General features: G+C 42.5%; 1 protein-coding gene across 3 annotated transcripts in view; it reads right to left on the bottom strand.

The window, feature by feature from the left end:
• The window catches only part of LOC138583571 (CUB and sushi domain-containing protein 3-like), a 231,744-nt gene that overhangs the window by 74,002 nt on the left and 144,582 nt on the right, over positions 1-13,160 (bottom strand). For all 3 annotated transcript variants that reach the window (XM_069655437.1, XM_069655438.1, XM_069655439.1), the window contains 8 exons: positions 10,466-10,584; positions 9,248-9,317; positions 7,336-7,452; positions 6,441-6,650; positions 5,881-6,069; positions 4,605-4,782; positions 604-749; positions 9-89 (listed from right to left, as the gene is read on the bottom strand). In XM_069655437.1, coding sequence (XP_069511538.1) covers positions 9-89; positions 604-749; positions 4,605-4,782; positions 5,881-6,069; positions 6,441-6,650; positions 7,336-7,452; positions 9,248-9,317; positions 10,466-10,584 — 1,110 coding nt within the window. The remainder of the gene's footprint in view (positions 1-8; positions 90-603; positions 750-4,604; positions 4,783-5,880; positions 6,070-6,440; positions 6,651-7,335; positions 7,453-9,247; positions 9,318-10,465; positions 10,585-13,160) is intronic.

The following is a 13,160-nucleotide window of genomic DNA, read 5'->3' as shown; positions in this document are numbered from 1 at the left end:
AGACAAACCTATTTCAAACTCGTCATCATCGGTTAGGATAGTGGCGTTGGCGACAGGAGAGGGTGGCTGACACGTTCTCAGCTGGTATGCTGTTGGGGAGAGGACAAACAGTGAAATCTGCAACAGTGTGATTGTACTGCTCAAGTGAGACAGTAAGAGAGAGAGAGAGAGAGAGAATATAGGTACGTTCTCTTACTCTCTCATCCAACCAAAACTATACATCATAAATTGCCATCTATTTCTTTTCATGATCATTAAAAACCAATCATTAATTCAGTTGAGATGGGGATCATTTTATTATTAATCAACTTCTTTGAAAGGAGCGTTCAATAGTGGAGACGAAAAATTGGCATTCGAGGGTATTCATCTTTTATCATTACACAGAACTGGAAGCAAAACGAGAAAGGCTATAAAATGAGTCATAAAAAAAGGAACAATTTAAGGCGCTCCAATGTAGAAATATGGGGACAATATCCCTCTGTTCTTTTGTGATCTTTATTACAGGGTTCCAGCAATGTGGAGAACGGAAGATCAAATGAATAGGGGTCATTACAGCAGTCTGGAGCAAGGTCTTTACTTAGCCGGAATCAAAGGGGAGGTTACCGTAATAATGTAGCACAAAAAAGCCGCTGGTGCTGAAGTCGCTGTGGAATTTGATGAGGACCTGATTGGCGGTGGTTGACACGCCCTCCTGTGCGGAGCTGCCGCTGAACTGGCCGATTTGAGGAGAAGCCTGGTCGGGTCCATCCCTGATACGGAGATGGTGGACGGGGTCAGGGTTGTGAGTGGGGGAGATTGAAGGAGTAAAGAGAAAAAGAGAAACTATGAATAAACACCAGTTATAACTTGCTGGGGTCAAAGAGCACATCCAGTTATCCCCAAAGCAGTCCTGACGATGTGAGAGTTAAGTTTCACATTCATCAACAGTGTCAAAGGAGAAGTTGACTCTACTTTTGAACCCCTCAAGCCATGTTGTATGTGGATGGGGGATCACTAGGCTCCATCCCTCATGACCCCCGAAGGATAAACGCCTTTAGAATATGTATGGATGCTTATTACAAAAACCTAAAGACCTTGACTGAATTACATAACGGAAAAGGAACGGTAGCCCTGGGAATCTAAATTGAATTGAATCGTAATGTCATCTGATCTTCACCCTTAATGGAGTGGAGAGTGAAAATGGCTATTGGATCCAGGGTGGAAATGTCCATGGGAGTTCATACCTACATCTACAATACTGTAGCTTCAGTTAATGGCTGTTTATCCCTAGTTCAGTGACAGGTTTAGACTTGATTTACATTAATGTTATAGCACAATCAAAATGTGACAAAGATGTCACAACAGTGGTGTGTTTTCAGTTATGTAAAAGGCCACTACAAACCAGACACAAAGATAAGAGGCAAGGGCAGTACCAGTCACTGAAATAGTTATTGGCATGATGCCAGTGGTGAAGGAGATTCACCCTGAGGTGCCGAAGGGCCCGAATGCTGTCAGTCTGACGCATCTGTTGGACAGCATCCATCTTTGGCAGTTTGGGATGCAGTCCCCAGTGAAAGAGTTTAAGTATCTATGGGCTTTGTTTCCGAATGAGTGGACAATGTGGAGTGAAACTGACAAGTGGCAGAGTGCTGAAATGTCATGTTAAATATGAAGCTAAGCCTGAAGGTGGAATTCTCAAATTATGCATATAAAGAGCTGAAATGAGCTGCCTGTGCAGGTTGGGGTCAGAGAGGGAGGAGCAGGATATTTTGGACTAGACTTCTGGTTCTACTGCTCCCTCTAAAAAGAGCCACTTGAGCTAGTAAGACATCTAATAAGGAGGAATCTGGAAAGCCTTTCAGTGGACGTGCATCAGGTGTGTCTCAGAGGAGACCCCAGGAGCAGAACCAGAAGCCCCCAGGAGGAAGTGGCTGGAAATTAATGGAAAAGCAGAAGTAGGGTGGGCAAAAATGACAATAAACATGGTGTGTGATGTCTGATTAAAGATGAAGTAATCAAAGGATTACACTGTGATCAGAAAAAAAACTTTCTATCTGCTCCTTGGACTTGAAATAACCTGTAGAGCAAGCTACTTCTTAATTATCTAATCCCCATTGGGAAAAAGTAAAGTTAAAAGTCTATGTAACCCAGAAATGCAATACATTTATCTTTTCATTGTGTTCTTTTCTGATTATAGTTTTATTAAACTGTGACTTGGCGTCCTTTCTTGGCCAGTCGTCCTTGGAAAAAATCTCAAAGGAATACCTTGTAAAATAAAGTTACTGAGGTAGCCTAAACCCATTATTACATTAAGCTCTGTTGAGAGAGATGCTACAATTTAATGTGAAGAACTAATTGATGTCAATATTGAATTAACTGGAAAACTGTGGGATAATGTGACTTAACTTTGTAGTCTTCTAATTGACTGGATGAGCCAAAAGGATGTATTCACACCTGGTTATTATTATACTATTTCAAAACTAGCCACAACATAAAACTACAATAACTGTAAACATTTCTCCATATTCATTCCCCAAGTTGAACAAACAGACTTTTTGCAGTGAGGCCATTTATGATGCATGCATTAGCTGCTGTCCGCACAGAGACCAGAAGCAACACTGCTAATGAGAGCAGGAGAGAACTCTAAACCCTTGTAAGAACATGGCCACGATCTGTGTCTGAAATAAATAGCCTGAATACGTTGGATAACATTTTTAGGGTGTAGCATGTGGGTAAAAACTAAATGCGACTTTTCTCTGAGAATCTACAGAACGATTAATTTAAGAAGACAGGGCTGTTCTATTATATTTATAAATGCTCTTTTTGTACAAGAGAAAAGTATTTCATTACTGGCACTTTCAGGTAGCTCCAGGGCAATTTATCTGAATGATGTACACTAAACTATGTGTGTGTACCTTTAATATCTTATATATTAAAAAAAGCCTTTCTGCAATCTCTTGATCTGCAAAATGGGAGACTGCAGTCAGGCAGGGAAATGAAATGTTACCATCAGGAGACAGATTGTTTATGCGCTATTTCATTGGAAACAGTATTGCCAGGAGCTCCCTCCTCCCATACTATGAGTGGTAGCCCCAGATGCTGGAAGGCATTTCCCTCCTCTATCACCCATGAGGACAGCTTCCTGACTGCCTGAGGGGTTTCTATACTTCAGAGAGGGTACAGAACGGTAGAAGGACAGACAGACAGAGAGACAGCTGCTGGAGTGATAACAAACAGGTGGTATGAAGTAGTTTACCGCTGGACCATTTTTAGTTAAGAGTAAAAGTTTCTAAATACTAACATCTAAGTGAGAGCTGATGTTTTCATCCTTGTAAACGTCCCCTTCTTTTTATGTAACAATCACTGGAGAGCTAGAGTTAAACATCTACCATAAGTTTAGTGAGGAGGGGAAGAGGGACACAGCGTGACTCAGACTTCACTTCACTTCTTTTATTTCATCACGTAGCACAATCCCTTTTGTCTTAGCTGGGGGCTGTAAGGAAAGTTGTCAGGGAAAGAAAAATGAATCCACAAAAGTCCAGACAAAGGTCAACACATTTGGATGGCTGTTGGCTCTTCTAATACAGGTGTCACATCAAAAGCTGTGAGCAGAACCTGTCCAAACTGGCCTATGGCCTTCACATTTTTTTAACTGTCTCAACTTTGTGTGCACTGTTATGACTGTATAAGTCCTAATTTGCTGTCTGCCCTGTTTACTTTGCCCAAGCTGTCTGTGTTGGATGCGTCTCTGAGTGTTTTTCTATGTACATTGGTGTGTGCCAGTCCCAGGGGGAGATTGGTGGATTGACTTCCAGCTCCAGCAGGTGCCCAAGGGGAAGAACCAATCTCCCTCCTCTCTCAACCGGCCACACAATCTTTAGTTTGGAGCATGTACATCGATTGTTCTCTGTTGGTGGAAGTAGGGGTGAATTGCCAGTTTATTTAACCTCGTTTTCTCCTGTTTTGTTACTTAGGGAGGTAAGTGCTTGTATTTTGGTTTCTTTCCTTTCTCAGGTTAGATCATTTACCTCTCTGTTAGAAACCTTTTGTTTGTTATGTTGGCCTTTATTCACCCTCAAGTTTTTTTCATACTAATTTCTGTTGATTTATACTAATATAATTTCTGTAAATAAATCCATTTTGTTACATCTTGAAATTTAAGTCTGTGGTTGCTTGGGACTTGAGGGAAATGGGCCTTTTACATGTTGTGCCTTGGCCCCTCTAGACAGGGCATAACAGCACTTTTTGGGTTTGCCTTTTCAATAAGTGGGGGTAATACTCACAATCCAGAATGTTTTTCTGAACTTGCATCCTCCCCAGTTTTTCTTTGAGTAAAGACATAAAACTTTCGCTGTCAAACCATTTGGGAGTGCTCTTTTGGAAACTCGGTGGGAACTTAAAAGAGGGTATTTTCTGTGACTCACTTTGCAGATCTATTTCTTTTTATTTGTGTCACTGGTTTGCAAACCTTATAAAAACATTACTGTTTGAGAAAAGTATGCCTCCCAACAATTGCCCATTGAGCGCTATATAGCTCTGTATATAGCAAACACTATGAGTTTAATCTGTGCCATTAGCTGATGATTGATGAATGATGTCCAACTGAGAGAGAAATGCCAACTTACCACACAGTGATGTAGTCGTAGATTGGCTCTGTATTGATAACAGAGAAATTGATGTAGATGCCGTATCCAGGAGGTACTCTGACCATCCACATGCAGTCCTGAAAGTGTGGATACTCCGCTGGGTGTCCAGGAGAGTAAATTGTGCCATTCATGGATGTTACATTCCCACCACAGAGAGCTGGAGGGGGAGAAGAAATGTCAGAGGGACTGGATAAAAATAGAAAGCCAGTTTTTTATCTACCTCAAGTCATAAAACTAGCTTTTATGGTTGTATCACCACTAACCGTTGATAAAACAAACCATAACTTCATGTTATTGGGTTATCACTGAGATACTAAGGAGGTGGGGGTGCTGGATGCACCTGTTAGATACAACTGCAGGGGATGGTTGCTGGTTGCTGTGAACACTGAGTTGTTCAGACACTTAAACTCCCCCGTCATACCCCATCAGGGGGAATGTGTTAAAATTTGACTTTGAACTTAGAGTCAAAGCCAAAGCAGTGCCCTCGGGATCAAAACAGGGCTGTAAACTCAACAGGGACAACACCGTATCTACAAAGCCAAAGAAAACTATTTACCATTCTCACACAAATACCACACTCTGTTGTGGACTTAAAAACGTATGTTACTACTTTACTTAACCGATGGGAGGAACGATATCATTTATCATACCCCAGCAACATCTTGTCTGACTGAAATTTACAACAGAGATAGCTGCAATCAGCTTAGTAATAAAGACTTGCAAATTCTCTGTATGTGTTTATGATGGGCTGCATCAGTTTCTAGTTCTGTAAAGTGGTGCAATTTTAGTCATAAAAATGACTCCGATACTTTCATGTGCAAGAGTAAATAATAGGGCTTGATGCAGACTGAGCACCTACATTCTTCCATTCAAGGTAACTTCAAAGACATTATTTTTCGTGAATAATGTTGATGGAAAAGCAGCTCCATCTTCACTTCAGTCGGCTTCTAAAAAAAGCAGCATGCATTATTTTCTCAAGGATCTGTTCGCTCATAGTTATTTAAATATTTTCTCTCTTTGGGTAAAAGTGACAAAGTGAAGAAGATGCATCTTATGACTGCATTATATACAATTTGTTGTCACTTTAAATGTACATTATATACAATTTGTTGTCACTTTAAATGTAGGCTATATGGGGACATATTTAGGTCTGAGGAGTGCAATGATAGGAGAGGTTCAGTGCGGCGTTTAGCCACACATTCCTGCACATGAACAACACAAGCAGAATAACATACGATGTTTCTATAATATGCACCTTCACAGCGGGGTATAGGGTGATTCCAGTTCCTGCTGATTCCGTGCAGACATGTCAGAGACGCCTCTCCGAGCAGAGTGTAACCTGGAAGGCACTCGAAGGAAATGGTCATCCCCACGCTGTATTCCTGACCGATCACGATGCCGTTACGGAACGGTCGTGGGTCTGGACACCTCTGTAGCTCATATGCTGGAGAAAAAGTTTTGCTTTTTTAATCTAAAATCTAAATTCAAAGCATTGTCAGTCTACTACTACTTTTCCACACTGATTTAAAAACATGAAATACCCCACTGACATATCCAACACTGTTATGATTCAAGGATATGTGCTATTGAAAGTCTCAGTGGGTGTCAGCATTGATTTATTTTCCTTTATACGTTTACCTTGTGTAATCTTATAGCCTTCGTGGAAGTGTCAGGACTTATCTTTGTCCCGGGTCTGTATCTAACCTGACTGCTGGTCATTTTAAGTGTTTTAATAGTAAACTTTTCTTTCCCAGCTGCTGCTGTGAAAACACTCCATTTTTAACTTCACCAAAAGGACCAACTTAAGCTCCTCACCCTGGTAGACAATGTGGAAGCCGGGCTTGTTCTGGGAGTAGTCGCTGTGAAAGAAAAGAGTTGTCTCGTGGGTGGTGCTAAAGAGGGAGTTGGGCACCACCGGGCCACTGAACCGATCAATCACTGTTCCCGTCTCCAGGCTCCCGCTGCGAACCTCTAGATAGTCATGAACCGGCTCCGTGGAGAAGTTCAGAAACTGCAGATGGATGCCTGAAAATCAAAAAGAGGGGTTAATGTAGGAATGAAGGATATATTAATAAAAGGAAAGTATGTGAATATTTATGTTCTTTTTAAGAACTGTAGTTGGAATTTACTTTGAATTCAATGCTAGCATGTGTAAAACTGGCAGGTTCTTTAACATGAAAGCTTAAAGAGGGAGTATTATGCTGTTTCACATTGTAAGACATATATATATAATGTTACAATGTTGGATATCCAGACTAAACGTGGATGAAGTTTAAGATCTGCAGGTAGGAGTGTATCGGAGTAATCCCCAGGCTTCTCAGCTCAGCTCAAGTTTCACACAGTTTTTTCTACAGCAGGCTTCGGAGAGCTGGCCAATCAGAAGAAAGCAGGCTTGTAGGGGCAGTGTTTCTTAAAGGGACAGAACTGGCTGAGTCGTTTCAGGCAGAGGCTGTATGAGGGCCTACACTCAGCACCAGTGTGAGAAAAACTTTTTTTAACTGTAAATTATGCTAAGCTACTCCACAGGTATCACAAATATGAAGCTTGAAATTAGCATAATACCCCCCCTACCCCCCTTTAACATAGGGGAGAAGAGGACTAGGGAGGAGTAAAACAAACGATACAGATGCAAGTATCAGAGGAGACAACAGAGCTAGCCTAGTAGAGGAGAGGAGAAGAAGAAAGGGAGGACAGAGGGTGGATGACAGACCAAAGCCAATAGGGAGTTGAACTCTCCAGCTGCAGTCCAGGCTGCTCTGGTAATTCCCTGGGAAGCCTGGGCTGAGGATGACGCCGCTGAAGTCTGTCATAGAGCCGCCGCACTGAGCTGAGGGAGACCAACCAAGGAGAAAGAACATGTCACTTCTCCACACAACGGCTCGATAGGAAAACAAAGAAAAACAATGACTGGGCTGGGGGGCGAATGTGGAGGGAGGGCAAAGAGCTGTCTCTATGTGTAGTTGTGGGGTGCAGTACATGCATAATTGCTGCGTGTGTGTATAAAAAGCTTTAAGAGTAGCAGTGCTGTTTATGCCACGTGTGCTCGTAAGTATGTGTTTAAATGCACACTGTGAAAGAGGGGCAGTTTTGTGGGCGAGAGAGAATGAAGTGCTGTGAGTGGGCTTTATGGGCTTAGGATTTGGGTGGGGGGGGGGGGGTGGGCGGTGAAGGGTGGGGGTGATTATGTCACCGTGGTTGAGCATGTCTGTGACTTTTGCATATACATCCCTGCATGACTGTGTGGATTACGCTCCATAAGGGCATTCATGAAAAGATAACAGTCTCAGGCACGTTCCTTGTTTGGTGGTGCTTCAAATTAAAATTAATGAGGGAGTCAATATTCAATACAGCAGCACAGTTTTGCTCAGCTGTGTCAGTGATTACTTAACCCTCCCCGTGCAACATGCCACCTCTCTTCTTTGACTGTGCGTTAGACAACATTAGGGCTTGTTGTGAAGGTTACACTCATCCCCTTGTCTTATAAACACCCAGGTGTAATGCAATTACAGCCACCAGAGGCCTAAATGTAAAGTAGTGGTTATATAATTTCTCTTTTTCACATCGCAACCCCAACAGGCCTATTTATGTGTCAAACGGTTGGAATCGCAAAGGGAATTGGAGCCATTTCTTTGGGGACAATAAAGCCCTGCCAGAAAGAGACAAAAACTATCTCCAGTTTAATTGTGCAGCTGCTGGGGGAAACCTGCTTGACCTGTTTGTGTTATGAAATGAAAGAGAAGTGGAGAAGAGAGGCACTTGTGAGGATGTTATACAGTTTGTACAGGGGCACGCAACCACTTTGATGTGAGTTTATCAGCAACAAAGTGAACACAGATCGTAAGGGTGTCGGGGTGAGCGTATGTTCTATAAACGAGGAGTTGAGCTAACGAGCAAACGCGCACGTCCAAGAACGGGCCTGTCAACAGTAAAGCTGGGATTTATGTCTGCAGCGAACTGTGAAAACCACAGGGAACTCAAATTTACATGAAGAGCGAAATAAGTGCGTGCTCGCGTCTGCAGGATTGCATCTTTGTGTCTGTTTATATGCATAGGAAGGGTTGTGTGTTTGTGTACATGCGTGTCATTAGGGGCACCAGAACAGTGAGGTGTCAGAAGACAAAGTGGAGCAGTGCTTTCGTAATCTCTGGAATCTATCAATGTGGCAATCCGCATCAGAGGAAGTGTCAGGGGAGACTAAGACTCTCATCAGGACTATCAGAAATCAAACCACACACTGGGATGGTGCCAAGCCCGATTGATTTTTCTTCTGAAAGGGAATGCAGAAAATTCATAATCCCCACGCCCTCCACGCCCACCCAGCATCCCCTCCCTGATCTTACAATGAAATTACTTTCACTTATACAATAAGAAGTCCTCTGTGAGGCCACTGGTCTTTTGTGTGGCTGTGTATGAGTATTGGTATGGGAGGAATATAAATAAGATGAGAAAAAAAGATAAACAAGAAAAAGTCAAAGGAATAGGGTGAATGACAAATGACAAAGACAGAGACTGACTGTGTTTGATGCGAAAAATATGGTTTTGTTGTGTGCAATCACCGCAATAATCCCCTGATTGAAATGTCGTACACTGGCAATGTCAGACAGTATAAAATAATACATTACCTAAACACAGAGGCACGGGGTAATTCCACCTTCTGACGGGCCCAGGCATGCAGGTAATATATGCATTACCCTGTTCAGGAAAACAAACAAAAACAATACATTCACCACCTCCAACACACTGTGCAAAAAACACAAAGAAAATAAACACCAAGAGATCAAACTGACAGGTGCTTGCAGCAGATTTCATCTCTGTCCTGTGGATAGGTGGAATTAGTCAACAGTCAGATTCTTAGCTTCTCAAAAGCCTCTTCTCAAGGTCTTGTGTGTAAATATTTGATGGTATGAAGAGTGGAATAGAGACCTCTTGCTGCTACTTGGGCAGCGAGTGTACCACCTGGGGTCTGACTACACAGAGATGTGTTACAGCCTGTGAAAAGACCAACATCCTGCCTCCAGATTGGCTTTCTGTTAGAGACTGAAAATAATGAATATTACAGGTTAATCCTCCTTTAAAAGATTCATAGCACTGTTGTTGTTATGGCGCAAAGATGCTTATAAAATGCACACATGCGTGTTCTTTCTTCAGCCAGCCCCTCAGCATCTAACCCAAACCCACATCCAAAGCATGGGCGTGTACGCAGAGTTGTAATCCACACATACACAAACACGCACAGATCTGAACTGAAAAGACTCCGCCATATTTGTGCTTTTGTTTCTACAATGGCCTCAAGTCTATTCCTGGTGTTCAGACACTCAGCCTGAAGATTTCTGTAAGAAGTTGCTGTTTGGTCCAGAGAGAATGTGAAGAGAAGAGAATGCCCGAGCCGGGAAGAGAAAATTCGGTGTGGGATTAGTGAGGCGACTGTTAACACAATCCATCGCCCGTGGCGTTGTAGGGTTCTACAGCTCAAAAACGCCACAGCTACAGTATCTTCTTGAGGAGGATTGGAGGAAGTTAAAGCTGCTTTGTTGCAGACACACACAGACATCCAAGCAGAGCAAGCAAAGTACACACACACTTGGAAATAAAGATCCAAGCATAAATACATGGACAGTTACCCCACACTTGTGCATTCCCACATTTCTTTCCGGCACTTACTCTTCTGCTCACACAAACACAAATGTCAGAGAAAAAGCACTCTGCGGCGCTGTCTTGACAAGCTCATCCTTCGGGGTATTCCCTTGAAATTGTCACTGTAGGCAGGTAGATATGATCCACTTATCATACCCATAAGAGAGCTGGATATCTTTTTTACCACCACTGCATGCTTTACATACCTGCAACGAGAAGCCTTGATCACACTGGAAGGACACCATGTCACCCACTGTGTAACGGTCACCCACTCTTTGGCCGTTACTGGGAGGCAGCGGCTCTGGGCACGAATCCAAACCTATTGCTTAGGACAGAGTCACAACACACAAGTGTGGACAGCGATCATTCTTCTGCACAACATGTGTGCAATCAAAATCTGAAACAGCTCTAACCATTTGATGTTTAATTGTTGTGTATACCAGGGATGGGGACGAATAATCGAGTACTCGTTGTTCGCGCCATTACTCGAGTAATGTTAAACTACTCGCGCAACCGCGCATGCGTCGCTTTCGGCTAAAGTAGTTTAACTCACTTACATGCACCATGTCAGCCGTGACCAGAAAAAGTGATATCTTTAAGTACGTTGACAAAAAATATGACGATAATGTGCTGTGCAATATATGTTGTGTTAAACTTGTATATAATAGAAATAATAATAATAATAATAATAATAACTTTAATTTTTTTAGCGCCTTTCATGGGACCCAAGGTCGCTTTACAAGGAGGAACACAGAACACTCACAAACAGACTAGACACAGTACATTAAATGACTGGTGTTAAAGGCTGTAGGCTGTGTTGAATAGATGGGTTTTGAGGAGTTTTTTTGAAAGAGTCCAGTGTGGGAGCATTGCGGAGGTCGGGAGGGAGAGCGTTCCAGAGGGTGGGGGCTGCTACACTGAACGCTCTATCCCCGAAGGTCTGCAACCTGGTGTGAGGAATGGAAAGCTGGCCGGAGGTAGATGAACGGAGGGTCCTTGACTGGGTGTAGGGATGAGGGAGGTTAGTGAGGTATTGGGGTGCCAGACCATGGAGAGATTTGTATGTGAGGAGGAGACTAGTTCGATGCTTAAACACATGCGCTTAAAGCACAAGGAAAAGCCAGCGGAGACAGACAGTCTGACAGTCTCACATCACATCATTTGATAGCCCTGTTGGCACACGCCGTTGTGATGATACCAGAGCAGAGAAGATTAGCCTGGTAATAACGGACAAGTGTTGGTGAAGGAGTGAGCTGATGGCGTTTGTTGAGCTGGAATACAAGCCACCACCACGCCGGACAACCACTACAAATGTGAGTTACGTGTTAAGCAACACAGAACAGAAGTCCAATCAGCCCACTACTGCTGTGGCGTTTGACAACGGAATGTAACAACAACGTTAATTGAAGGGCCTATTAAGGTTGTTTAATGCATTTGAAGTTGCACTTGTTTTCTACTGTTGACTCTTTATTTACATTAATGTGAAAGAGTTAGAGAGTAATGTTCTCTTACAGGCATATAGCCTACTATTTCCAGGCTGGGAGGTCCGTGCCTGACGTGTGTTTTTTTAATGGTAAAAAATATAAATCTGCAAGTACTCGATTACTCGTTCATGAGGTAATTAGATTACTTAAATATTGAGATTACTGGAAATGCCCATCTCTAGTGTACACATCGCACATTAAATAGAAAAACTTAAATTCAACACCTGATACCTGAAGAGGAGATCAAATTAAAACTAAATGTTTAACATGTAATTACACAGTGCCTTGTTTCCATACGCTTCTAATTTAATAATAATTGAGTGAGTCACTTTTTTCTTTTCCCTTCTCGTAACATTATCAAACTGGGACAAGTCACAAAGTTATTCTACTGTTGGCTGTAGAAGCACAATCCCTCTGACTGTGGACTGAAGCAATCACTGTGAAATTACAAAGCAATCCCTGAAGTATTACTTGACAGAGGCACTGAGTTCCATTGGAACACAGTGATAACAGTGCCACTTGCCAGGTACTGAGAGGCCTGATACTGTGTTCTAATGGCTTAAAAGCAACACTGATCCCATCTTTGGATTATTTGAAAGCAGGGGAAATTTAAGCCACATTCACTTTTCTGGAAGAAAGATGACGGAAATATAGTCAAGTTTAAGGAGCATTTGTCCAAGAGGTGACTGACATGAATACACAATATTCAGATCTGCAGGCAGAGAAGAACACTCTGCACATTCCACATCATTACTGATAAACCCATTACTAATTTACTCAGCGAGGAGTAGCATTGGAAAAATAAGTTTTTCAAGTGACACAAGTCATCTGTCAATAGGTCGTTTGAATGCTCACTTCCATGCATAAATATGTATTAAAATTGGCTGCTGCACTGCTGCAGGGGTAATAAATAAGAAAGGAAAGAAAGGCGACCTTTGTAATAACTTCAGAAAGCACGTATACATTCACACAAGTTGTGTCCTTGACACATAATTAGTATTCAGGCCATTGGGTGAGAAGAAGTGGGAAGGAGAAGACACAAAAACAGCAACAACAAAAAAACAACAATCTTTCCCTCTTTTGTGTAGGCACAGATAACACACATGCACACCACTCAAATAAGACAAATACACACAAAGTCCCACACAAGCCCCCTCAGAGAGTTACCAGGTCCACTCAGGCATGTGGGTGGACAATTGTAAACATGGCAGCAGAAATAGCCAGAACAATTTATAGGAAACTTTCAGAGCACTGAACGGTGGGTGTGGCCACTTCTCTCAGCGTCTAGTGAAATTAAGAGAGGATATTTGTGTGGGAGGAAGGCAGTAACCTACGAGGCCTGAGCAGGAAGCAATATGAGAGCAGAAAAAGATGCAACACCTAAAGAAGAGCTACTGTATAACAGGAGTGGGTGGGT

Source organism: Semicossyphus pulcher, unplaced genomic scaffold (genome assembly GCF_022749685.1).
Source record: "Semicossyphus pulcher isolate SPU_LCO1_2020_fin unplaced genomic scaffold, fSemPul1.0.p SCAF_9, whole genome shotgun sequence".
In the NCBI taxonomy this organism is placed as follows: Eukaryota; Metazoa; Chordata; class Actinopteri; order Labriformes; family Labridae; genus Semicossyphus; species Semicossyphus pulcher.
Note: the sequence above shows the minus strand (reverse complement) of the source record. Positions and strands in the feature narration are given on the sequence as shown.